Source organism: Leopardus geoffroyi, chromosome A1 (assembly GCF_018350155.1).
Source record: "Leopardus geoffroyi isolate Oge1 chromosome A1, O.geoffroyi_Oge1_pat1.0, whole genome shotgun sequence".
NCBI lineage: Eukaryota > Metazoa > Chordata > Mammalia > Carnivora > Felidae > Leopardus > Leopardus geoffroyi.
Window position 1 is genome coordinate 1520624 of NC_059326.1, and position 24586 is coordinate 1545209.

The following is a 24586-nucleotide window of genomic DNA, read 5'->3' on the forward strand; positions in this document are numbered from 1 at the left end:
TATACTACAAAAGTACAGTAATTGAAACGCTACGGTATTAGTGTAAAAACGGACAAACAGATCAGCAGAACAGAATAGAGTCCATAAATAAACCTACACATATCTGGTCAGTTAATTTTTTTTTTTTTTAATGTTTATTTATTTTTGAGACAGAGCATGAATGGGGGAGGGTCAGAGAGAGAGGGAGACACAGAATCTGAAGCAGGCTCCAGGCTCTGAGCTGTCAGCACACAGCCTGACGCGGGGCTCGAACTCACGGACCATGAGATCATGACCTGAGCCGAAGTCGGACGCTTAACCGACTGAGCCACCCAGGCGCCCGATCTGGTCAGTTAATTTTGACAAAGGAAACAAGAATATACAATTGGGAAAGGATAGCCTCTTCAACAGATAGTACTGGGAAAAATGGACAGTCACGCAAAAGAATGAAAATGGACCACTATCTTATACATGCACAAAAAATATCTCAAAAGTCAAAATGAATTAAAGACTTGAACTTAAGGCCTGAAACTATAAAACTCCTAGAAGAAAACATAGGTGGTAAGCTCCCTGACACATATCTTAGCAATATTTTTTTTGATCTGGCACCAAAGGCAAGGGAAACAAAAGCAAAAATAAACAAATGGAGGGGCGCCTGTGTGGCTCAGTCAGTTAAGTGTCTGACTTCAGCTCAGGTCATGATCCCACCCTTGGTGAGTTGAGCCCCTTAGGGAGCCCCACACTGAGCTCTGAGTCCGGCTCTGGGCTGACGCCTCGGAGCCTGGAGCCTGCTTCGGATTCTGTGTCTCCCTTTCTCTGCCCCTCCCCTGCTCTCGCTCTGTCCTGCTCTCTCAAAAATAAACATTAAAAAAAAAAAAGAAGAGATTGAAAAGAGTAAGGGGGGTGGGGCGCCTGGATGGCTCAGTCAGTTAAATGTCTGACTTCAGCTCAGGTCACGATCTCACAGTTCGTGGGTTCGAGCCCCACATCCAGCTCTGTGCTGACAGCTTAGATCCTGGAGCCTGTTTGGGATTCTGTGTCTCCCTCTCTCTGCTCCTCCCCTGCTCATGGTCTGTCTCTCTCTCTCCTTCAAAAATAAATAAAAACATTAAAAAAAATTTTTTTTAAATAAATAAATAGGACCACATAAAACTAAAAAGCATCTGCATAGCAAAGGAAACCATCAAGAAAATGAAAAGGTGAATGCGAGAAGATCTTTGCAAATGACATATCCAATAAGGGGTTAATATCCAAAACATATAAGGAACCACAACTCAATAACAAAAAACCACCCAGAGGATCTAAATACATTTTTTCCCAAAGAAAACATACAAATGGCCAACAGACATGTGAGAAGAAGTTCAATATCACAATCAGGGAAATGCAAATTAAAACCACAATGAGGTAACACCTCAAACCTGTCAGAATGGCTAAACTCAAAAACCCAAGAAACATCAAGTGTTGGCGAGGGTGTGAAGGGAACCTGTGTGCACTGCTAATGAGACCGTAAACTGGTACAGCCGTTATGGAAAACTGTATCGAGACTACTCAAAAAATTAAAAACAGAAATACCATACAATCCAGCAGTTTCATTTTTGGTTATTTACCAGAGAATACAAAAACACTAATTTGAAAGGATATATGCACCCCTACGTTCATTGAAGCACTACTTACAACAGCCAAGATATGAAAACAACCTAAGTGTTCACCTATGAATGAATGGATAGACATGATGTATAAACACACACACACACACACACACACACACACACACACACACACAGACGATGGAATACTACTCAGCTTTAAAAAGGAATATCTTATGGGGCGTCTGGGTGGCTCAGTCAGTTAAGCATCCAACTTTGGCTCAGGTCATGATCTCGTGGTTTGTGGGTTCGAGCCCCACATCAGGCTCTGTGCTGACAGCTCAGAGCCTGGAGCCTGCCTCAAATTCTGTGTCTCCCTCTCCCTCTGCCTCTCCCCCGCTCGCACTCTGTCTCCCTCTCAAAAATAAATAAACATTTTTTAAAAAAAGGAATATCTTGTCATTTGTGACAACATGGATGGATCTTGAAGGTATCATAGTAAGTGAAAGAAGTCAGACAAAGACAAATACCGTATGATTGCAGTGTTATGTAGAATCTGAAAAACAAACTAAACTCAACTGATCCAAACTCATAGATACAGAGAACGGACTGGTGGTTGCCAGAGGGGAAGGGGTTCCAATGGGAAAAATTGGGGAAGGGGTTCAATTGTATGGTGATGAATGATAACTAGATTCGTGGTGGTGATCACTCTGTAGTGTATACAAATATCAAATTATAATGTTGTACACCTGAATTCCACATAAGGTTATATACCAATTTTACTTCAATTAAAAAAAAAAAAAAACAAAACAGGAAAAAAAAAACCCAACATCTTAGCATCCTAGAAAGCCCTTCAGGCTTTTTTTCAGTTAAAAAAAAAAAAAATGCAATCTCTGTTATAAAAGCTCAAACATCTGTCTACTAGGACCAGGCATGATGGATATACAGCTGGCGATGATACAATTTCCACGCAAAGGGGAAGCAGAACTTTCCTGAAGCAGATGGGCCCCTGCGCTCAGTCCTGAAGAACTGTGTTCAGTGAAGAGGCACAGGAGGGAGGCACCAGGGACATGCGATGTTGGCCTTCTCCCCCAGATTGGTTCCCATTTGAACAAGCTCAGGGCCTAACATGCGGGTAAACACAATGCAGTATGTATATGGACACAGAATTCACATTTCAGTTATTTAGAAACACCGTATTACGTAGAGATAAGTTCCTCTGCAGGCTTCTAGGGCTAACATACAAAAGCTGGAGAACACCAGTCAAATGTGTTCAGGACTCCCACTTTTACTCCGTTTTTTAAAGCTGCCATTACATATTTCCCTTCTGTATGTTCCCACAGCCCTAGATACAAGAGGCTTTTTTTTTCTTTTTTCTTAATTCTTCAAAAGCACAGTCCTGTTGGGTCAAGCCCACCATTCTGAAGGGACCCGCCCCGGATGCTTGCAGGAAAAAGCCGTGAGGATGAGTGGCCTTTAGGGAAAAAAAAAAAAAAAAAAAGAACGGAAAAGAATTAAATTAAATAGGGACTATATTTCTAGCAGCGACTTTCAACGAGTCTGGTACTTACTAGGAAAAGATGGAAAAACAATGGTCCAACATGTCCCTGAAATTGAAATACGGATACTTTTGTCTGTCGAAATCCAAGAATGAAACTCAACCAGGTTTTAGCGAATTCACTTACATTCCAAGCCCCATTTGGTAAATAAATGGATGTTCCTCGGAATCACCCAGGGGGCTGGGAAAGAGAGGAAAAGAGGAGAGGGCGAGGGAGGGGGAGGAAGGGAGAGGAGCGGTGAGGAGGGGAGAGAGGGAGGGAACAGAGAGGAATGAAGGGGAGGGGGGCAGCACTACTCTAGAGGCAGAGATGGGTGTGTTTTGAGGTGCTGATGGTGTAGGGACAGACAGGAAGGGCTTCCTACCCTGTGCTAATTCCTGTGGTCATCAAAGTTTGCCAACTCTATTTCTTCCTTGTCAAACTCCCTCAAGGAAAGCAGAAATAAACGGACTCGCCCATCCCTGCTCCTTCTTGAGAGACTGCGCTCCCTCACCCAAGAACCAGAGCCAGGTCGGAGTACCATCAATTCCAAGCTTCACTTAACATTTATTAGGCGCCAGCAGAACCCCACTCCAAAGCATGCTGTGAGACACAAAACTCTTGCCCTTGGCCCTGGACAACTGAAACGCAAAGCAAGCATGGTCACTGTTATCCAGTACAGGGGACACTTTGAAAATATATTTTTATATTCCCTCACGGGGCAGCCACACATTCGCGTGCCTGTAAAGGCCAAAGGCTCAGTGAATTCCACAGCTGTGGGCAAAAGGAAGCTGGCAAAAAGCATCCTGATTCCTTCTTCCAATTGGTTCTAAAGGGAAAAACCCTGACACTGGAAATGTCGCTGAGGGGAGGGTCAGGTATGCCAACACCTCCGCGGCAAAAACAGACACAAAGTCACCCCTAAAAAGGTGCTTCTAGTTCTAAACAGCAAGTATTACCATGCCTACAGATTGCTATGATACCCTATCAAAGCAAAGGTACACATAAATGCTTTTTTTTTTTTTTTTTTTTAATGAAAATAGCAGGAGTTTTAAAAGAGCGGCTGGGGGCACAAACCAAAATTTGCATAGAATTTAGGCTGTTAAACTGACACACCCTAGAAAAGTCTTTGGCCTCCAGGCTCTTTCCCCACGAATCAGCAATCAGGAATGAATTGCCCCGTGTATTCGCCAAACACCTGCCGCCGCCCAGAGACACCCCTGGGGACAAAAACATGCACATTCCTACGCCCTGCAGGCAGCCCTGTCCACAGGTGTGCTAATGAACCTCTTTGCTGGGACAGTCCCATGTCAGTCACGTAACTGCGACCAGGGGCAAACTGCTTAATGTCCATTTTCTCATCCGTAAAATGGGAAGTTAAGAATACAGTCCTGCAGAATCTTTCCCAGACTTCCATTTCGTCCATATCTAACGCCCAGTACGTCTATTTGTATTAGCTGGGAGGCCTGGCATCAACTCATCCCACAAACCGCATTTCCACCGCAGCCTGCGCCGTCAGCTTCCCGAACCTTGCTTGCACATCAGCCCGAAGTGAAACAAAATAGCACTCTACAGGGCGCCTCGACCTGCAAAGCCACGCCGCTACCGGGCGACTCTCCCCGCCCGGCCGCTTGCGTGGAGGGCTGCAAGGACGCACTGAGCCCTCGAGGGCTGGAGGCCGGCGTTCCACCACGCCGCTTCCAGCTCTGGAAGGTGACGGCGACCTGGGCGCCCAAGCCGCGGCGACGACGCGCGGGCCCCATGCTCGGGCGCACCGCGGGGTCCGGGTCTCCCCCAGCGCCGTGGCAAGTGGGCGGCGGGTCGGGGCCGTTTACCTGCCAACGATCACCACCACGCCTGCCGCTGGGGACGCCATGGCCCGACGCCCGGGTGGCCCGGGAGCCGCACCGCAAGTGCGAAGAGCAGTGGGCTACGGGGCTCCCGGACGCCGCGCGCGGCGCCAGATCCCCGCGCCGGGCGGGGCGTGACCCGCGCCCATTGGCTGGGCGCTCGAGTCGGGGGCGGGCGTGCGGGTCCCGATAGGCTGCGGGAGGGCCGGGAGGCGGGCCCGCCGCCTCGGCCCCCATTGGGTGCGCGTGGCAGGCGGAACCTCCACCCGGACACCCAGGCCCCGACCCCGTGCTGAGGGGCGCGGGCGGGGCAGGTCCGCAGGAGGACCGGCCGGAGGGCAACGCCGGAGGGAAAGCGCGAAGACCCGACCCTGCGGACTGCAGTAATTCATCTTCTCATACTTTAGTTTCCAAATGCGCACCCCAAAATCAGTGTACGTAGAAGGGGACACTTCCGTGCTGGCGCAAGGCTTGACCGCTAAAGGAACCCAAAGAAACTGCTAGAATTTCTTGTCTGAAAATATCAGCACCTCTTCAATACATACCAGCTCAGGCGTTTATAATGAGAGTGGTTATTGCTGAGTTTACACTCATGATTCGTTTCTAGAAAGATCCTCGCTGCCTTTCTCCGCAGATGGGAATTGAGACCCAGGAGCCTCGGGAAAGCGGAAAAGGAAAGCTCCAAATGTATTAATAATCTGTGAGCCTGGAAGCCGTGTTTAATTCCACTGCACTGTGCTAAAGGGGACTGTCAGGAGTGGGGCCGGGTTGAACTGTATTTCCTCCTTCAAGAGGCAGAGTCTGTTTGTGTATGACAGGAAGGAAATGTCACAGTGCCTGACACCCGGCTCTTTCCAGATCCCAGGGACGAGCAGACCAAGAGGATGGATCATCATACGTGGCCAGACAGTTCGTGTCCACACAGCGCAAGCTGAAGGGGAATACCAGCCGTCCAGTTCAGGATGATTAGAAAGCGGAAAACCTGTGCAACGCGGACGGCAAACGGAGCTCCTCCTTCGTTTTCCCCACTCAGAGCGCGGAAGGAGGAATGTCACCGGAGAAGTAGGCTTTAAAGAATAATTTCACAAACCGTCAATAAACATTTGAAACAGGTGCGCAACTCAAGAGACGGTAAATGAAAAGTTAACACAAGACAGAGAACTCGCCTTTTACGGATCAATTGTCTAAAATTACAAAGATTGATAAAATATCCATGTTGGCAGTGACGTGTTTCCGACATACAACTCTTTAATACACAACTGAAGGCAGGCTGATACGGACACAGCCCTTCTGGATAGAAATGCTGCCGGGACAGCAGCCAGCCATGAGCCCTGAGCACTGGTGCACTTCCTTACTGAGCAGAATAGACTGTAAGACGTCTCCATCTCCTGATGCTAAGCGCTTTCTGCAGCTGCGCACACAGGCAGCTAGTAGGCCGTGGCTCCCGCGGAGTGAGTACCCCGTCACTGCTCATCTCTGGGCTGGAAGGGGACTGGCTTGTGTGCTGCTTACCACAGTGTTGGCCCTGTGCTGAAAAAGTGCTGGTCCCTCGGCCCTTTGCAGATGCTGGGGTCATCTGGCCCGCCCTGTAACCCTGCTGGAAATGGGGCTCCAAGAACTGGTGCTACCATGCTGACACTCTGGCTACTGCTTTTGCTGTGGGTAGTAAGGCCTTGTATCTCTCATCCGTGAGTCTTGTGTCTCGGGCAGCTTCCACAAAAGTGCGGCAAGCTGACTTGTTAGTTTGCAATAGGGCGACAATCTCAGACCCCTCCCAGTTCTAGACGCGCCAGAATTTAAAAGGTATGTACTTTGGCTTAGCAAATTCCAGTCTAGATGTATGTTACACAGAAATACAAGTGAAGGGGTGCCTGGGTGGCTCGGTTGCTTAAGGGTACGACTCTCGGTTTCGGCTCAGGTCATAGTCTCACGGTTCGTGGTTTTGAGCCCGGAGTCAGCCTCTGTGCTGACGGCGTGGAACCTGGAGCCTGCTTTGGATTCTGTGTCTCTCTCTCTGCCTCTCTCTCTCAAAAATAAATAAACATGAAAAAAAAATCTTTTTAATAAAAAAAAATACCAGTAGACACAAAGACAAAATTATTTCAGCATAGAAATAGAATTTAAAGGGGCACCTGGGTGGCGCAGTCGGTTAAGCGTCCGACTTCAGCCAGGTCACGATCTCGCGGTCCGTGAGTTCGAGCCCCGCGTCGGGCTCTGGGCTGATGGCTCAGAGCCTGGAGCCTGTTTCCGATTCTGTGTCTCCCTCTCTCTCTGCCCCTCCCCCGTTCATGCTCTGTCTCTCTCTGTCCCAAAAATAAATAAACGTTGAAAAAAAAATTAAAAAAAAAAAAGAAATAGAATTTAAAAATATGGAAATATTATAATCTTAAAATAATGTTAAAATAGATATTAAAAACATGATGACTATCAAAGAGACAGTTTTAAAGATTATGGTACAGAGGGCTTCTACTTCTGGCTGAGACGGAGTAACAGAAACCAGACTTAAGCTCCTGCCTTAAATAAACAGAAGGAAACCCACACACGCACCACTGCTGCCAAAATCCAGGGAGAATGTTCTAAGACATTAGACAAGAGGGAGTCTTGGTTTGTGACCCCAGAGTCCATAAATGTACACAGTCTGCTGACTTTCAATAAAGGTACAAAGGCAATTCGATGGCAAAGGATAGTCTTTTCGACGCATGGAGCTGGAACAAGTGGATAAGGTAGTGATAATAATAGCCCCTCACCATATACACAACAACTAGCTCCAGATACATCACAACCCTACATGCAAAGCCTAAAACTACAAAACACCTAAAAGGAAACATAGGAGAGAACGTTGTGACCTTGAGTTAGAGATTTCTTGGATATGCCACAAAAAGCGTTAACAGGCAAAAGGAAAAGTTGATAAGTTAGACTTCATCAAAATTAAGAGTTTCTGCTTTTTCCAAACAGTATCAAGAGAATGAAAAGACAAGCCACAAACTGGGGGGAAATATTTTCAAATTAGGCATCTGTTACAGGCCTCACATAAAAAATATATAAAGAGTTCTCCAACTCAATAATCATTTTTTTTAAGTTTAAAAAGAGACAAAACTCAAACCAATTCAAAAACCATAAGGCAAAAGACTTATGAATAGACATCTCTCCAAAGAAGATATACAAATGGCCAAGAAGTACATGAAAAGATGCTTGATATCAATAATCACAAAACCACAATGAGATACCACGTCGCACCCAATCAGGATGACTATTGAAAGAGAGAGAGAGAGAAAGAAAGAAAGAAAGAAAGAAAGAAAGAAAGAAAGAAAGAAAGAAAGAAAAAAGAAAGAAAAAGAAAGAGAGAGAAAGAGAGAGAGGGGTGCCTGGGTGGCTCAGTAGGTTAAGTCCGACTTCAGCTCAGGTCACGATCTCATGGTGCATGAGTTCAAGCTCTGGATCAGGCTCTCTGCTGTCAGCACAGAGCCTGCTTCAGATCCTCTGCCCCCCCCCATGCCCCTCCCCCACTCCTCTCTCTCCCTCTCTCTCTCTCTCTCTCTCTCTCTCTCTCAAAATAAACTTAAAAAAAAAATAACAAGTGTTGGTGGGGATGTGGAGAATTAGAATCCATATGCATTGCTGGTGGGAATGTAAAGTGGTGCAACCACTGAAGAAAACAGTATGGCACTTCCTCAAAAATTAAAAAACAGAATTTCATATGATCCAGAAATCCTACTTCTAGGTATATACACAGAAGAATTGAAAGTAGGTATTAAACAGATATTTGTATGGCTATGGCTCACAGCATCATTATTCACAGTAGCCAAAGTGTGGAAGCAATCTAAGTGCCCATCAATAGATGAATAGGTGAGCAAAATATAGCATATACGTGCAATGGAATATTATTCAGCCTTAAAAAGGAAGGAAATTCTGAGACACACTACACCATGGATGAACTTTGAAGATTTTATGCTAAGAGAACTAAGTCCCAAAGAAGAAATATCTTATGATTCCACACATATGAGGTAACTAGAGTTGTCAAATTCATAGAGACAAAATAAAATTTTGGTTTCCAGGAGCTTCCTGGAGGGGGGAAGTGAGGAGCTGTTGTTTAATGGGGATGATTTCAGTTTGAGAAGATGAAAAAGTTCTGGAGATGGATGGAGGTGATGGTTGTACAACAATGGGAATATAGTTGATGTTACAGAACTGGACACTTTAAAATGGTATGATACATTTTATGTTATGTATATTTTAGCACAACGTATGTTTTTAAGTTTTTAAACTTTTTTGTTGTTTGATGGAATAGTTTCAATTGTGCAAAATGAAGAGTTCTGGAGAGTGGATGCACAACAACATAAATGTACTTAACACTACTGAATATGCACTTTATTTTTTTTAATGTTTATTTTTGAGAGAGCACAAGGTGGGGGAGGGGCAGAAAGAGGGGGACAGAGGATCCAAAGCAGGCTCTCTGCTGACAGCAGCGAGCCTGATGTGAGGCTCAAACTCACGAACCGTGAGATTGTGACCTGAGTCAAAGTCACTCAACCAACCGAGCCATCCAGGTGTCCTTGAATGTACACTTTAAAAATGGTTAAAGTGAGGGGTGCCTGGGTGGCTCAGTCGGTTAAGCGTCCTACTTTAGCTCAGGTCATGATCTCTCAGTCTGTGAGTTCGAGCCCCGCGTCGGGCTCTGTGCTGACAGCTCGGAGCCTGGAGCCCGTTTCAGATTCTGTGTCTCCCTCTCTCTGACCCTCCCCCGTTCATGCTCTGTCTCTCTCTGTCTCAAAAATAAATAAATGTTAAAAAAAATTTTTTTTTAATTTTTTTTTAACGGTTAAAGTGAGGGGCTCCTGGATGGCTCAGTCGGTTAAGCATCTGACCTCGGCTCAGGTCATGATCTCACAACTCCTGGGTTCGAGCCCCAAGCCCGTCTCTGTGCTGACAGCTCAGAGCCTGAAGCTGCTTTAGATTCTGTGTCTTCCTCTCTCTCTCTGTCCCTTCCTTATTTGCACTTCTCTCTCTCTCTCAAAAACAAACATTTTTAAAAAATAGTTAAAGTGATAAGTTTTATGTTGTGTATACTTTATCACAGCTTTTTTAAATGGCCTAAAGATTTAAAAAGACATTTCATGAAAGAAGATGTATGGCTGGCAAATAAGCACATGACAAGATGCAAATATCACTAGTCATTAGGGAAGTGCTCATCAAAACCGTAGTGAGGAACGAACGCATACTTAATAGAATTAGAATGACTAAAATTAAAATAGATAAGGAAACTGACAATTCCAGGTGCTGGTGAAGATATGGAACAACTGAGACTCTCATATTTGCCAGTGGGAATGCAAAACGGTACAACCCATTTAGAAAAAGTTTGACAGTGTCCTATAAACTTAAATATATGCGTAGCATACGTAAATTCTTATGTAGAATTTCTGCCAGTTTCCAAAGTGCCAGAATTCCTATTCTGAGGTATTTACCCAAATGAAATGAATACTCAGTTCGCATGAAAACCTATAGGCAAACATGTGTGTCTGCTTTGTTCAAATCCGCAAACTGTAAATAACTGCAAATAACCCAACTGTAAGTAACCTTTCAACTGGCAAACAGAAAAATGATCTGTGATACATCCATACAATGGACAATAAAAGGAACAAACTCAGCAATAAAAAGGAATGACTATTAATGTCCACAACGTAGATAGATCCGAATAAAGTATGCTAAACAACAGAAGCCAGACTCAAAAGACAGTATGCTGTGTACTTCTATTTATTTGAAATTCTGGAAATGGCAAAACGATTGGGATAGAGAATAGATCCGTGATTGCCAGGGGGTGGGGGATGGTGAGAGGTCGAATGAAAAGGAGCATCAAGAGGGAATTGAGGGATAGGGGAGATAGAACTGTTCTGAATCCAGAGCATACTCTATTCATTTGACAAAACTCTCAGAATTGTATGTGAATTTTAAAGTAAATAAAAATTAAAAATTAAATTATGAGATACAACTGTTCAGTTCTTAATATACCATTAAATGTCAATATTAGAAGAGAAGAATTCAAATCTGTGATTAAAACTTCCACCCTAAGAAACTAGAAAAAGAAAAGCAAATTAATCTCAAATTTATGAGAAGAAAAATCCCAGGGGCAGCTGGGGGACTCAGTTGGTTAAGCCTCTGACTTCAGTTCAGGTCATGATTCCACGGTTTGTGAGTTCAAGCCCCGTGTTAGGCTCTGTGCTGACAGCTCAAAGCCTGGAGCCTGCTTTGGATTCTGTGTCTCCCTCCCTCTCTGCCCTTCCCCGCTCATTCTCTGTCTCTTTCTGTCTCAAAAATCAATAAACATTAAAAAAAATTTTTTTAAGTGTTTAAAATTTTGATGTATTTTTTTTAAAGACAAGCAAACTGGCTGTCAAGATCTAAGAAGTCTAAGAAATAAAAAGTGAACATTTGGTGGGAATGCAAGCTGGTGCAGCCACTCTGGAAAACAGGATGGAGGTTCCTCAAAAAACTAAAAATAGAACTACCCTACGACCAGCAATTGCACTACTAGGCGTTTATCCACGGGATACAGGTGTGCTGTTTCGAAGGGACACAGGAACCCCCATGTTTATAGCAGCACTATCAACAGTAGCCAAAGTATGGAAAGAGCCCAAATGTCCATCGACGGATGAATGGATAAAGAAGATGTGATATCAGATATATATGCCATGGAGTATTACCCGGCAATCAAAAAGAATGAGATCTTGCCATTTGCAACTACGTGGATGGAACTAGAGGGTATTATGCCAAGTGAAATTAGTCAGAGAAAGACAAATACCATATGACTTCACTCATATGAGGACTTTAAGAGACAAAACAGATGAACATAAGGGAAGGGAAACAAAAGTAATATAAAAACAGGGAGGGGGACAAAGCATAAGAGACTCATAAATATGGAGAACAAACTGAGGGTTACTGGAGGGGGTGTGGGAGGGGGGATGGGCTAAATAGGTAAGGGGCACTATGGAATCTACTCCTGAAATCATTGTTGCACTATATGCTAACTAATTTGGATGTAAATTAAAAAATAAATTAAAAAAATAGAAGACAAAAAAAGAAAAAAGAAACTGAGGGCAAAAAGGTACCTAAAAGTAGAGCCTGATCAAACTTGAAATATGTATATTTTTATATATTTGAAATATATATATTCATTCTAATTTTCTTGTAATCCTTTTTTGATCCATGGAGTACTTAGAAGTATGCCAATTAATTTCCAATATTTGGGGATTTTCTAGATCCCTTATTGTTATGGACTTCTAATTTAATTCCATCGTGTTAAGAGAACACTCTATATGGCTTCTATATGGCTTCAAACCTTATAAATTTATTATGGCTTGTTATATGCCAAGAATATTGTCTATATTAGTAAACATGCCACGTGCACTTGTAAAGAATGTTTATTCTTCAGTTTTAGGGTGTAATGTATAAATATCAACATCAAGATAGTTGGTAATGTATTTAGATTTTCTATGACTTTATTGATCTTTGGACTAATATCAATTAAAGAGAGGTTTTTAAATGTCAAAAAAAAAAAAGTAAATATTTGGATCATCTTTTCTGTATTCTAAAACAACCCAAAAACTCCTATCAATGGTGGAAAACTAGGATACTTCCAGAAGATAGCCTCAGATCCTAAGGATTGACTTTGAGATAGAGACAGGTGCAAACCTCCTTGATCACAGAATGCTTGAAGGAAAAAGAAGTGCCTGCCGCAGCCCCAGTCCTCCAGTCTAAAGGAAGCAGAGATAGAAAAGGCCAGGTCAAAGTGTCAAGACCTTGTACACATGATGCAGGCCTTGAACTGGGGTCTAGGCTGCCTCCCCACTTCAGGACAGTCAGGGCCGGGTCCTGGCAGCTGAAAGTCATTAAACTCACACAAATCAGCACACCTGGAAATGAAGCCAAGCCGAGAATCCAAGCCCGAGATGAGAATCCAAAGAAATGAGTTAACAGCCATCTACTGTACCCTCCAAGAAGTAGTGGGGAAGGATAGGGGCCTCGGCCTAGGGACTAGACACATTTCACTGCACAAAACAGGGGAGACCCTGGTGAGATGAACTGTTACTGAAGCCAATTGGCCTGGCTGCATCCGATTAACTGATGGAGTCTGCAGCCTGTAAATCTCTACTTCTGTGAATAATTTGCGTAGGTAAAAAGGGACATCAAGGAGGCTTGTGAAAGGGAGCCTGAGGTAGGAATGGGGGCATGAAGGACTCAGCCTGGTGACCCTTCTTTTACCATCTGTCTGGATCTTGGCAAGAAAGGACACAGGCAGGCAGAAGCTGACGGGACTGTGTTTGTAAGGACTCCGTGGGGCAGAGGTGTCCTTTGGTGCCACTGGCAAAGCTGGAGAACACGAGGTCTTGGGGAAAGGAACATGCCTCCCAGTTGGTGTGGAAGATGCAAAACTCCATGAAGACTGGATAATCAAGCAGGCTTCTGGGGGATGGTAAACACTTTGATATTGGGTGAATCTAACTCACAAACTTGTTATTGTTGTGGTTTGACCTGTAGATTTTTCTTTAATTGTGAATCTGAATGCTTCTGGAGACAGATCCGTGTCTCCGTTATCAATATTGTCAAGCTAGTGGTCACTGGCAGGAATGGCCAGCGAGGGGCTCTGAGACATCAGGAGGGGCCTCCTGAGAGAACCCATGTGTATTAGGTAGGCAAGGGCAAGTGCCAGTGAAATTTGAGTCCTTCCTATCTACATAATCCCATTGTGCCCACAGTTCCAGGAAGCTTGAATTACGAGAATTCACATTAGTGTTGTTCTCCTAGTGCATGGAGTAATTTCGCTTCATTGTCTCACTCGATCCTCACAATCTTTTAATTGTTGTTTTCTTCATCTGTAAGATGAGAAAACAGGAGGCTCTAAGAGGCAAGTTCAGCAACTTTCATTTATTTAACCTCGTTCGTTAAATACTTACTGAGCATACCCTACGTGCCGGTCACTATTGTGACTCAGTACTGTCCAGCAAAACTTTCTGTAGCGGTAGAAATGTTCAATATCTTCACTGTCCAATATGGTAGTCACTAGCCACACAAGGACACTTGGCTAATGTGGCTGAGGAAATCTATATTTTATTTAATTTTGGTTCATTCTGACTTACATTAAATAGCCACAGGTAGTTGGTGGTTACTGTATTAGGTCAGTTCTATGGTATTGGAGGCAATGGTGAACAAGACAGATAAGGACCCCCAAAATTATCCAAATTATCCAAAATTTCTTCTTCTTTTACAAAGCCAGTGCCCACTTCCTTTTGAAGCTATGACTGCTTCCCCCCATGAGGGATGACTGCTCTTTTCTCTGAGCAAACTGAGCTTACTGTGAGCATTACAGTAACTTTTAGTCATTCATTCACTCTGTTTTTTATTGTACAATCCACTGTGTTAAGTGATGCTTAATGTTTAGTCTTCTGCTAAATTGTAAGCTTCTTCAGGTTAAGGACTATGCCCCAGTTTTCCTTACTAAGCACTTAATAGGTATACTCTTTAATTATGCTTCTAAAAGCTCTCTTCTGCCTATTTCCAAAAGCAAGAGAAAAAACACACCATTCTCCCCATTTTCTTTCCTGTTCTTTTTTAGGGGTACCTGGGTGATCTCACAGTTCACGATAAAACTGCTCCACAAGAAATAGGGGTTTCATGATCATTCACTGTTACCCAAAAAGACCATAGTTCTGAATGACAGCAAAAAGATTTAAACACACCACAAAGTGAATCAGGAACTTTTTTTCCTGTGCTGCCTTTTCCTCCTTAATATCACAATAGTTTTGATTCATTTTCTTTTGCAGAACCAAAGACTAAAGACTGTATATGTTGGGAACACTTTGGGGGAGACAGATGTTCCTCAAAATGGAAGAGTTCCTATTTATTTACATTAATCATATTTGTACCCACACTCCCAGGAGGTGTATATTATTTATACTATATATCTCCTATAATATATTGATACTATTTTTTAATGTTTATTTATTTTGAGAGAGAGAGCATGAGCAGGAGACGGGTAGAGAGAGGTAGAGAGAGAGAAATTTCAAGCAGGCTCCATGCTATCAGCACAGAGCCCAATGTGGGGTTTGATCTTACCAACCATGAGATCATGACCTGAGCCAAAAATCAAGAGTCAGATGCCTAACCGACTGAGTCACCCAGGTGTCCCATCTTGATATTATTTTTTTTAATATTTTTAACGTTTATTTATTTTTGAGACAGAGAGAGACAGAGCATGAACGGGGGAGGGGCAGAGAGAGAGGGAGACACAGAATCGGAAGCAGGCTCCAGGCTCTGAGCCATCAGCCCAGAGCCCGACGCGGGGCTCGAACTCACGGGCCGCGAGATCGTGACCTGAGCTGAAGTCGGGCACTTAACCGACTGAGCCACCCAGGAGGCCCCCATCTTGATATTATTATTTTAACAAAGAGTCAGCATTTTGGAAGCTGGAACTTCAGTACCTAACATTGATCATTCTTTTTCCTTTTCTTTACCTGTTAAACTGCACTGGTTCACTTTCACTAATAACAGAGATTTGATTTTATACAGGACCAAGAGCAAGTGATAATCAAAGTCATGCCTTTGTATGCATTTTCAACAAACACTTCTTCCTCAAGACACTTATATTTCCCATCTGCTGAAAATAATCATACTGTATTGATTTTGAGATAAGATACTTTACTGCCATCTTCTGGAAAATTGTTTTTATCATTGTTATACGTACCAAATCTATGATATCCATAATGTAAATAACACTTCCTTAGATGTGTCTCCCTTATGCAATGCACAACCTATACAACCATATGTGGCAGAGGTTGTGATGAGAATAATATTGTCTAAGGAAATTCATGTGCTTGAATATAATTGTGTCCTAATAGAGTGTAGCTCCTTGTCAGAAACTAAGGATTTCATCACTGTTATAATTAAATGTGGCTTCTCTCCAAATGATTTCTGAACTCACTCAGAGAAGATGTCACTCGTGGACTTTATCTTTGTCTAGCCTTAGGATTCTGGAGTGGTAGGAAGCAGAACAAGAGAATGGGTGGTGGAGATCCTTGATTTGAAAAGCATGCCAAGCACAAGAGCTTAAATCAACAAGCATGCAGCCTTAAGCAAACAGGACAATTAAGATCTCCACCCCAACTGACCCTTGATTTTCTTTGTTGGGGCCTCAGGGTCAAAGTCATTAGGGATAGAGCCACATTTGCATGAAAAAGAAAGATTCTCTTGGCCTTTTGGCACAGTTCAGCAATTTTATATACAAGCCACCTCGGAAAGACAAAACCTCCCATCTTTCTAAGCCACTCTCACTTTCCGGTAGCGTTAAACTCACCCAAACACAAACAAAAGGAATGGGAAGACTAACGATGTGTCAGTGAAGGGACCTCTACTTCTTCCTAAGGAGAGTTTTGCAGAGCACGTGTCAACGAAACAAATTCGTTCCTCAGTGTTCTGTGTTGTGTATGTATCATATATTGTATATCTGTATAGATAGTTAGAAGAGTTTAGAAAACATTATCAGGTCACTAATGTTCTTTGGACCATGCTTGGGGCTCACGAGCAAATAGAGTTTATTCAAAATTATTTTTAAATGGTGCAATCAGGTGATTTTAATATTCTCTCCACCCTCCCAGTGCTGTCTAATAGAACTTCCTGTGATGCTGGAATGGTCTCCCTGTGTCCTCTCCAACACAGCAGTCACCAGCCGTGTCTGGCTGTTGAGTACTCGAAGGGTGGTTAGTGAGACTAAGGAACTGCATTTTCCTTTTTATTTTTTAAATGTGTATTTATTTATTTTGAGAGAGTGAGAGAGCTTGTGCGCACGAGAGCAAGCATGACTGGGGGAGGGCCAGAGAGACGGAGAGAGAGAATCCCAAGCAGGCTCTGCACTCTCAGCACAGAGCCCAACGTGGGGCTGGATCTCATGGACTGTAAGATCATGACCTGAGCTGAAATCAAGAGTCGGATGCTTAACCGACTGATCCACCCAGGCACCCCTGATTTTTCATTTTGATTTTATTTTCATTACTTTATTTTTTTCCGTTTTTTTTTTCATTTTAGTTTAAATTTCATCTTAGTCACCTGTGGCTAATTGTTGCCCTACTAGACAGTGCAGCTTATACATCATCTTCCTTCTGCCAGAAATGCTTTATTTCTGGCTTATCCATTTGTGAAACCCCTATGAATGAATGAATGAATGAATGAATGAATGAATGAACGAACGAACATGTTATAAGTAGATACCATATATAGCAGATGCAGATCAATAAAAATATATGATGCTGACAAGATAATGCACTTAGTTTCACTGTTTCGTGTCATCAAATATCTCTGTAAAATATTCTAAAAGTTTGGTTACTTGAGTGTTCCTGGTGTGTGTGTGTGTGTGTGTGTGTGGTTCTGGATGATGAATGACTAGGAGTTTACTTTGGATTGCATGAAAGTTATCGGGTTTTTTTTTCAAAACATATTCCAGCCTTCACTGATCCTACTTTTGAGTGGAAAAGCTAGATTCACATATGTTATTATGAAACTGATTGGATTACTGATCCAAGCAAGTAGGAAAAATTGACATGTTATACTAGGAAATCAGGCTTTTCGTAAGCAAGTTCTGAAAGCAGAGAAAGGAAAGCCAAAGTGATGGAAATTTACTTTGCACGCATCCTGCACAAATGGCCCTTTTAGAAGTCGGCTTTCGTGGGGCACGAAAGCCACGGCTGTAACAACAGCGCAGTGTCTGGGGCTCATGAAAGGGCAGGAGTGTGCTGGTTTCTAAAGAAACCCTTCCATTTGGCCCCCCTTCGCTCCAGGCACAGGCAAGACTACGTAGGCAGCAGAGTGGACTTCGGGTCACCTTTTACTAGTTTCCATCCGTGAAAGTTGTTTCAGTGTTTCTGACAGTATTTTTCCACTTCTTCTCTTTCTCTGCCCCACTCCCCTGTTTAATCAGTAATCACCTGTAACACTGAGTACAGATTGATTACCCTAAATCTAGGGCGCTCTACTGGTTCTTGAAAGTGAGAGGTCTGTATAAAGGGGAATTTTACTTTTGAACCCGAAGAAAGATATAGATTAATACTTAAGAAGTTCTTCTAAACAATAGTGAAAATTCCTTTCAAAGTGAACGTCGGTCCAACTAGCTGGCAATAACAAGCTGAAATAGAGTCATCCTTGTGACATGTGAAAAGAAGTCGGATAAGATCGGAGCCCAGAAGCAGTTAGTGCTAGGAGAGGCCAAGGCCGGCTCCTCCTTTTACAAGGGACAAGATGCAGTCCTAAAGAAGAAAGGGACTTGCCCAGAGTTACACAGCAGCTCCGTACCAGTCCTGGAAGCAGAAGCCAGGATCCCTAACTCAGGCAGGTAAGCTTTCTATGGCCAACATGTCTCCACTGTTCTCACCAAAGAACCCCCATGGCAGAGAATGAAGACGCTTCCTTGGGTCAGAGAAGACACCTCCTCCAAACTTAATGTTTCATTGGAGTTTGGAGTGCTTTCTTAAGAAAGTATAATCATTTACATTCTGTTTTACAATATATCCATATTTGCGTTAATATAAAATAATATTTGAGGTTCTGGTTCAAGATGGCGATGTAGGAACATCCCGAATTTACCTCCTCTCACAGACATACTGGATCTACAGCTACATGTGGAACCATTTCCTCCGAAAGAAACCTAAAAACCGATGGAGTGACCCCTTCACATCAGGCAAACGCGACAGAAACCACATCGAAGTGGATAGGAAGGCTCAGAGGCTTCTGTGCCGTCAATCCCTCCCCTGTGTAGCTACCCACAATCGGGAGGGAACTCCCCTGAGGAGTGATGGGTTTTCACCCACACTGGGCACCCTGACTTTTAAAACCAGCACCTTAGAGATGAATCCCCAAAGCATCTGGCCTTGAAGACAAATGAGGCCTTTGCCCAGGAGATCCACAGACCTGTGGGAACTGAGGAACAGCCCTTAAAGGCCCACCCACAGACTTACCCGTCCCCAGGCCCAACACAAAAGCAGCCCTTTGAAAAGTGCCCAGACTCCATGTGAAAGAGACCTATTTCTTCATTGTAAAGCATCGGCCTGCGGAGCAGAGGCCTGCTGCATACTCTCCAGGGCCAGACGCTGGTGAGCACCACCTTGCACATTCTCCCTCTGCTTTGAGACAGCCGGGAGGCGCCTTTAATCTTCTTTTTCCTCCTTCTTCTTTTTCTTTTCCTTTCTTCCCCCTTTTCTAACTCACATGTGGAGACCTTGTTTTTACAGCCGCCACCCAGGGGACACCCGTCGATCTGCCTGGCTCTGGAGGCCAAGGGGGCCTTGCGTTCATCGGTCCCATGGGACTGTAACAATTACAGAGACACTTCACGGCAGACTACCGCTCACAGGGCACTGCACAGATAACAGAACCACACCAGTCTTTCTGAGAAAGAGGCCTATTTGCACGTCCAGGAGCTCTGGCCCGCAGGGCAAGCTTTTGGGTTGGTGCACTTACAGGGGCCTACAGAGGGCCTCTCAGGGATCAGAGGCCAGTGGACACAATCTTCGCACTCTCCTTCGGCCTCTTTTCAGTTCGCTGGCATTCCAGAAAGGAGCCTATACCTTTGACTAGTGCCCTGATTTTTATGGCTGCTGCCAGGGGACATCTCTGTATCACACAGGATCCAAGTTTTGCTCTCAGGTTCCATGGGACTTTAGCCAATGGAGAAAGAGCTTTTAAACAGCAAGAAACGGCAGACCCAGGAGCTCAGTCCTTCTGTGAAAGTAGCCTGGGGTGCCTGGGTGGCTGTGTGGGTTAAGCATCTGTCTTTGACTCAGGTCACGATCTCATGGTTCATGAATTTGAACCTCGCATTGTGCTCTGGGCTGACAACTCAGAGTCTGGAGCCTGCTTCGGATTCTGTGTCTCCCTTTCTCTGCCCCTCTCCTGCTCATGCTCCCCCCCCCTCCCCCATTCTCTCTCTCTCTCAAAAATAAACATTAAAAAAGGAAAGTAGCCTTCTAGCTGAGGCACAGGCTTCTAGTTAAACACACAATTAAGGGCTGTCTAACTTTTCTTGAGACCCTAGAAAGTGGGCACATTCTTCCTATTCTCCCTTTGTCGTAACCAGAGCACCAGCAACTCTTAGAGGGAAACTCTTATACGTGGCCGCTATCTGGTGCCTCAATATTTAAGGCTGCTGCCCCAGGGATACCCCTGGATTGCCTGGATCTGGTGACACGAAGGCTTTCCATTCCTGGGTCCCAAGGGACTATAACAATCAGAGACACTGTTCTTGGCAGGCTGGCCACAGGAAGCTGAATGAACAGCAGATTGAAACATACCCCAGGCTTTCTGTGAAAAAGAAACTGCTTGCTAGTCATGGGGCCTGAAGTTAGGGGCAGGCTTCCTGTTTGGCACACATCTAGAGACTACGGCGTTGCTCCTGGGGGACACAGGCCAGGGGACATCATCTTTACATTCTCCCTCTGTCCCACTATAGCTCATTGGTATCTCCCAGAAGGAGCTTGTCCATTCATCCAGAGTCCCGATTATTGCGACTGCCACCCAGGAGACACCCCCCCCCCCCCCAGATCATCTGGCTCTGAAAGCCAGTCAGGTTTATGCTTGCAGTCCCACAGGACTGTATATATTTGCATTCTTTAAAAGCTGCTGCCTGAGTGTCTGGCTTCCAGTCAGCCTGAATCCAGGTACCTATTGAGACCTCCCCACCTTGAGGACACTGACTGGTCTTGGCACACCCTCAAATACTGGGCTGTTAAGAATATAATGGGTTTCTTGGAAAATCATGAAGGTTTGAGAGACAACCAAGATAAAACAGAGTAGGGTTGAACAATAACTTGTAGCTCCTACACAAAGCCTGCCTTTCAAGATGGAAAGAGTGGCTGTTTCAACTAATTGATTGAAACCAACACAGAAGGTCAAGCAAAATGAAGACACAGGAATATGTTCCAAAGGAAGAAAAAGATAAAATGTCAGAACAAAAGCATTAATGAAACAGAGATAAGTAATACCTGATAAAAAGTTCAAAATAATGTCCATAAAGATGCTCATTGAACCTGGGAGAATGAATGAACACAGTGAGAACTTCATATTGAAGAAATAGAAAATATAATAAAGTTCCAAACAGAAGTCACAGTACGGAAGAATACAGTAGCTGAAGTGAAAAAAATACCCTAGAGGTGTTCAACAGTAGACTAGGTGAAGCAGAAGAAAGGATCAGTGAACTCAAAGACAAGGCAGGGGAACGTACCCAATCAGAGGAGCAAAAAGAAAAAAAAAAAAAAAAAGGATGAACAAAGAGTAAAGATAGTGTAAGGGACTCATGAGACAACACCAAGCAGGCTACATTCCTATACATTAGAGGAATTCCAGGAGAATAGAGAGGAAGGGGAAGAAAACTGAAGAAATAATGGCTGAAAACTTCCTTACCTGAGGAAAGAAATGGACATTCAGATTCAGAAATCCCAAAGAGTTCTAAATAAGAGGAATCCAAAGAGACACACACCAAGACAAAATACAATTAAAATGCTAAAAGTTAAAGACAAGGAGAGAATCTTGAAAGCAGCAAGAGAAAAACTTGTTACATACAAGTGAGCCCCCATAGGAATATCATCAAATTTACATTGAAAACTAAAGAAAGCTTATGAAAAAAATTGAAGAAGGCACAAAAAAATGGAAGAATATTCCATGCTCCTGGATACGAAGAACAAATATTGTTAAAATGTCAATACTACCCAAAGCAATCTACATATTCAATGCAATACCTATCAAAATAGCACCAGCATTCTTCACAGAGCTAGAACAAACAATCCTAACATTTGTATGGAACCAGAAAAGACCCAAATAGCCAAAGCAATCTTGAAAAAGAAAACCAAAGCTGGAGGCATCACAGTTCCAGACTTCAAGCTGTATTACAAAGCTGTAATCATCAAGACAGTATGGTATAAAAACAGACACATCAATGGAACAGAATAGAGAACCCAGAAATGGACCCACAAACGTATGGCCAACTAATCTTTGACAAAGCAGGAAAGAATATCCAATGGAATAAAGACAGTCTCTTCAGCAAGTGGTGCTGGGAAAACTGGACAGCAACATGCAGAAGAATGAACCTGGACCACTTTCTTACACCATGCACAAAACTAAACTCAAAATGGATGAAAGGCCTAAATGTAAGACAGGAAGCCATCAAAATCCTCAAGGTGAAAGCAGGCAAAAACCTCTTTGACCTGGGCCACAGCAACTTCTTACTCGACACATCTCCAGAGGCGAGGGAAACAAAAGCAAAAATAAAAAATCGGGACCTCATCAAAATAAAAAGCTTCTGCACAGTGAAGGAAACAATCAGCAAACCTATAAGACAACTGACAGAATGGGAGAAGATATTTGCAAACGACATAACAGATAAAGGGCTAGTATCCAAAATTTATAAAGAACTTCTATAAAGAACAGATAAAGGGCTAGTATCCAAAATTTATAAAGAACACCGAAAAACAAAAAATCCAGTGAAGAAATGGGCAAAAGACGTGAATAGATACTTCTCCAAAGAAGATATCCAGATGGCCAACCAAAACATGAAAAAATGCTCCACATCACTCATCATCAGGGAAATACAAATCAAAACCACAATGAGATACCACCTCACACCTGTCAGAATGGCTAACATTAACAGCTTAGGCAATAGCAGATGTTGGTGAGGATGCAGAGAAAGAGGATCTCTTTTGCATTGTTGGTGGCAATGCAAGCTGGTGCAGCCACTCTGGAAAACAGGATGGAGGCTCCTCAAAAAACTAAAAATAGAACTAACCTATGACCCAGCAATTGCACTACTAGGTATTTATCCAAGGGATACAGGTGTGCTGTTTCGAAGGGACACAGGAACCCCCATGTTTATAGCAGCACTATCAACAGTAGCCAAAGTATGGAAAGAGCCCAAATGTCTGTCGATGGATGAATGGATAAAGAAGATGTGATATCAGATATATATACCATGGAGTATTACTTGGCAATCAAAAAGAATGAAATCTTGCCACTTGCAACTACGTGGATGGAACTGGAGGGTATTATGCTAAGCGAAATTAGTCAGAGAAAGACAAATACCATATGACTTCACTCATATGAGGACTTTAAGAGACAAAACAGATGGACATAAGGGAAGGGAAGCAAAAATAATATAAAAACAGGAAGGGAGACAAAACATGAGAGACTCTTAAATATAGAGAACAGAGAGTCACTGAAGGGTTGTGGGAGGCGGGATGGGCTATGGGTAAGGGGCATTAAGGAATCTACTTCTGAAATTATCGTTGCACTATATGCTAACTAGCTTGGATGTAAAAAAAAAAAAAAAAGAATTAAAAAAAAAAAAAAAAGAATGTTCAGGTCCAGAAATTTTGAGTTGTCTGCAATCCCCTACAAGTAAAATTTTTTATTTGAATATTTTTAAAAACCTTTCAATTTTCTTTTTATAGTTGAAAAAGCTAAGATGAAAATCAAATTTATTCTACACATCCATGGAGGATGCCAAGAAATATAAGGCATGGCCCCCATGTCCAGAAGCTTACAATGATACATTAGTATGATGATGATGGTGACGATGGTGATACCACCTGAGGGGTTGGAGGCAAAATGCAGACTTGATTTGTTTTAAAATGACAGCTGAGGGGGCACCTGGGTGGCTCAGTTGGTTAAGTGACAACTTGGCTCAGGTCACGATCTCGCCGTTCACGGGTTTGAGCTGACAGCGCAGAGACTGTGTCTCCCTCTCTCTCTACTCCTCCCCCACTCACACTCTGTCCCTCTCTCTCAAAAATAAATAAACATTTAAAAAATAAAAAAAGGAATAGTAATAAAATGACAGCTGGGATTCCATAATCCTGGAGCAGCAAGGACAACTGAGGCACCACTACCCTGAAACAAGCACTTCACACCCACAGTAAAGACTGCCTTCTGACAACACACAGAAATCTGCTTACACGACACTTAGCCAGTTAGCCTGGATATCTCCACGCCTCAGAGACTCTGCTTTCTTTTACTTTTTTAATTTTTTAAAAATGTTTCTTGGGGCGCCTGGGTGGCGCAGTCGGTTAAGCGTCCGACTTCAGCCAGGTCACGATCTCGCGGTCCGTGAGTTCGAGCCCCGCGTCGGGCTCTGGGCTGATGGCTCAGAGCCTGGAGCCTGTTTCCGATTCTGTGTCTCCCTCTCTCTCTGCCCCTCCCCCGTTCATGCTCTGTCTCTCTCTGTCCCAAAAATAAATAAACGTTGGAAAAAAAAAAATTAAAAAAAAAATTAAAAAAAAAAAGTTTCTTTTTTCGTTTTGAGAGAGAGAGAGAGAGAGGGAGAGAGAGAATCCCAAGCAGTCCCTGCACTGTCAGCGCAGAGCCCAATACAGGGCTCAGTCTCACCAAACCTGAGATCATAACCTGAGCTGAAATCAAGAGCCAGACACCCAACTGACTGAGCCACCCAGGTGCCCCGAGACACTCTTCTTTCTTAATAGACACCTAGTTCTCTGAGTCTCATCCTTGGAGCCACATCAGTGAACTCAATTATTAGGCTCTTGTTTGTTGTATACATCAAGAATTGTTGGTAGGCATGAGATTTTAGAAGTAGACTTAAAGCAGAAAGAAT

General features: G+C 43.4%; 1 protein-coding gene across 2 annotated transcripts in view; it reads right to left on the bottom strand.

Annotated features, from left to right (window-relative positions):
* Positions 1-5079, bottom strand: part of CRYL1 (crystallin lambda 1) — a 131567-nt gene extending 126488 nt beyond the window's left edge. The window contains exon 1 of one of the 2 annotated variants that reach the window (XM_045444067.1): positions 4939-5079. In XM_045444067.1, the coding sequence (XP_045300023.1) occupies positions 4939-4979 (41 nt within the window). In that variant the 5' untranslated portion in view covers positions 4980-5079. The remainder of the gene's footprint in view (positions 1-4938) is intronic. The other variant, XM_045444059.1, reaches the window with a different exon arrangement.
* Positions 5080-24586: the final 19507 nt, after the last annotated feature.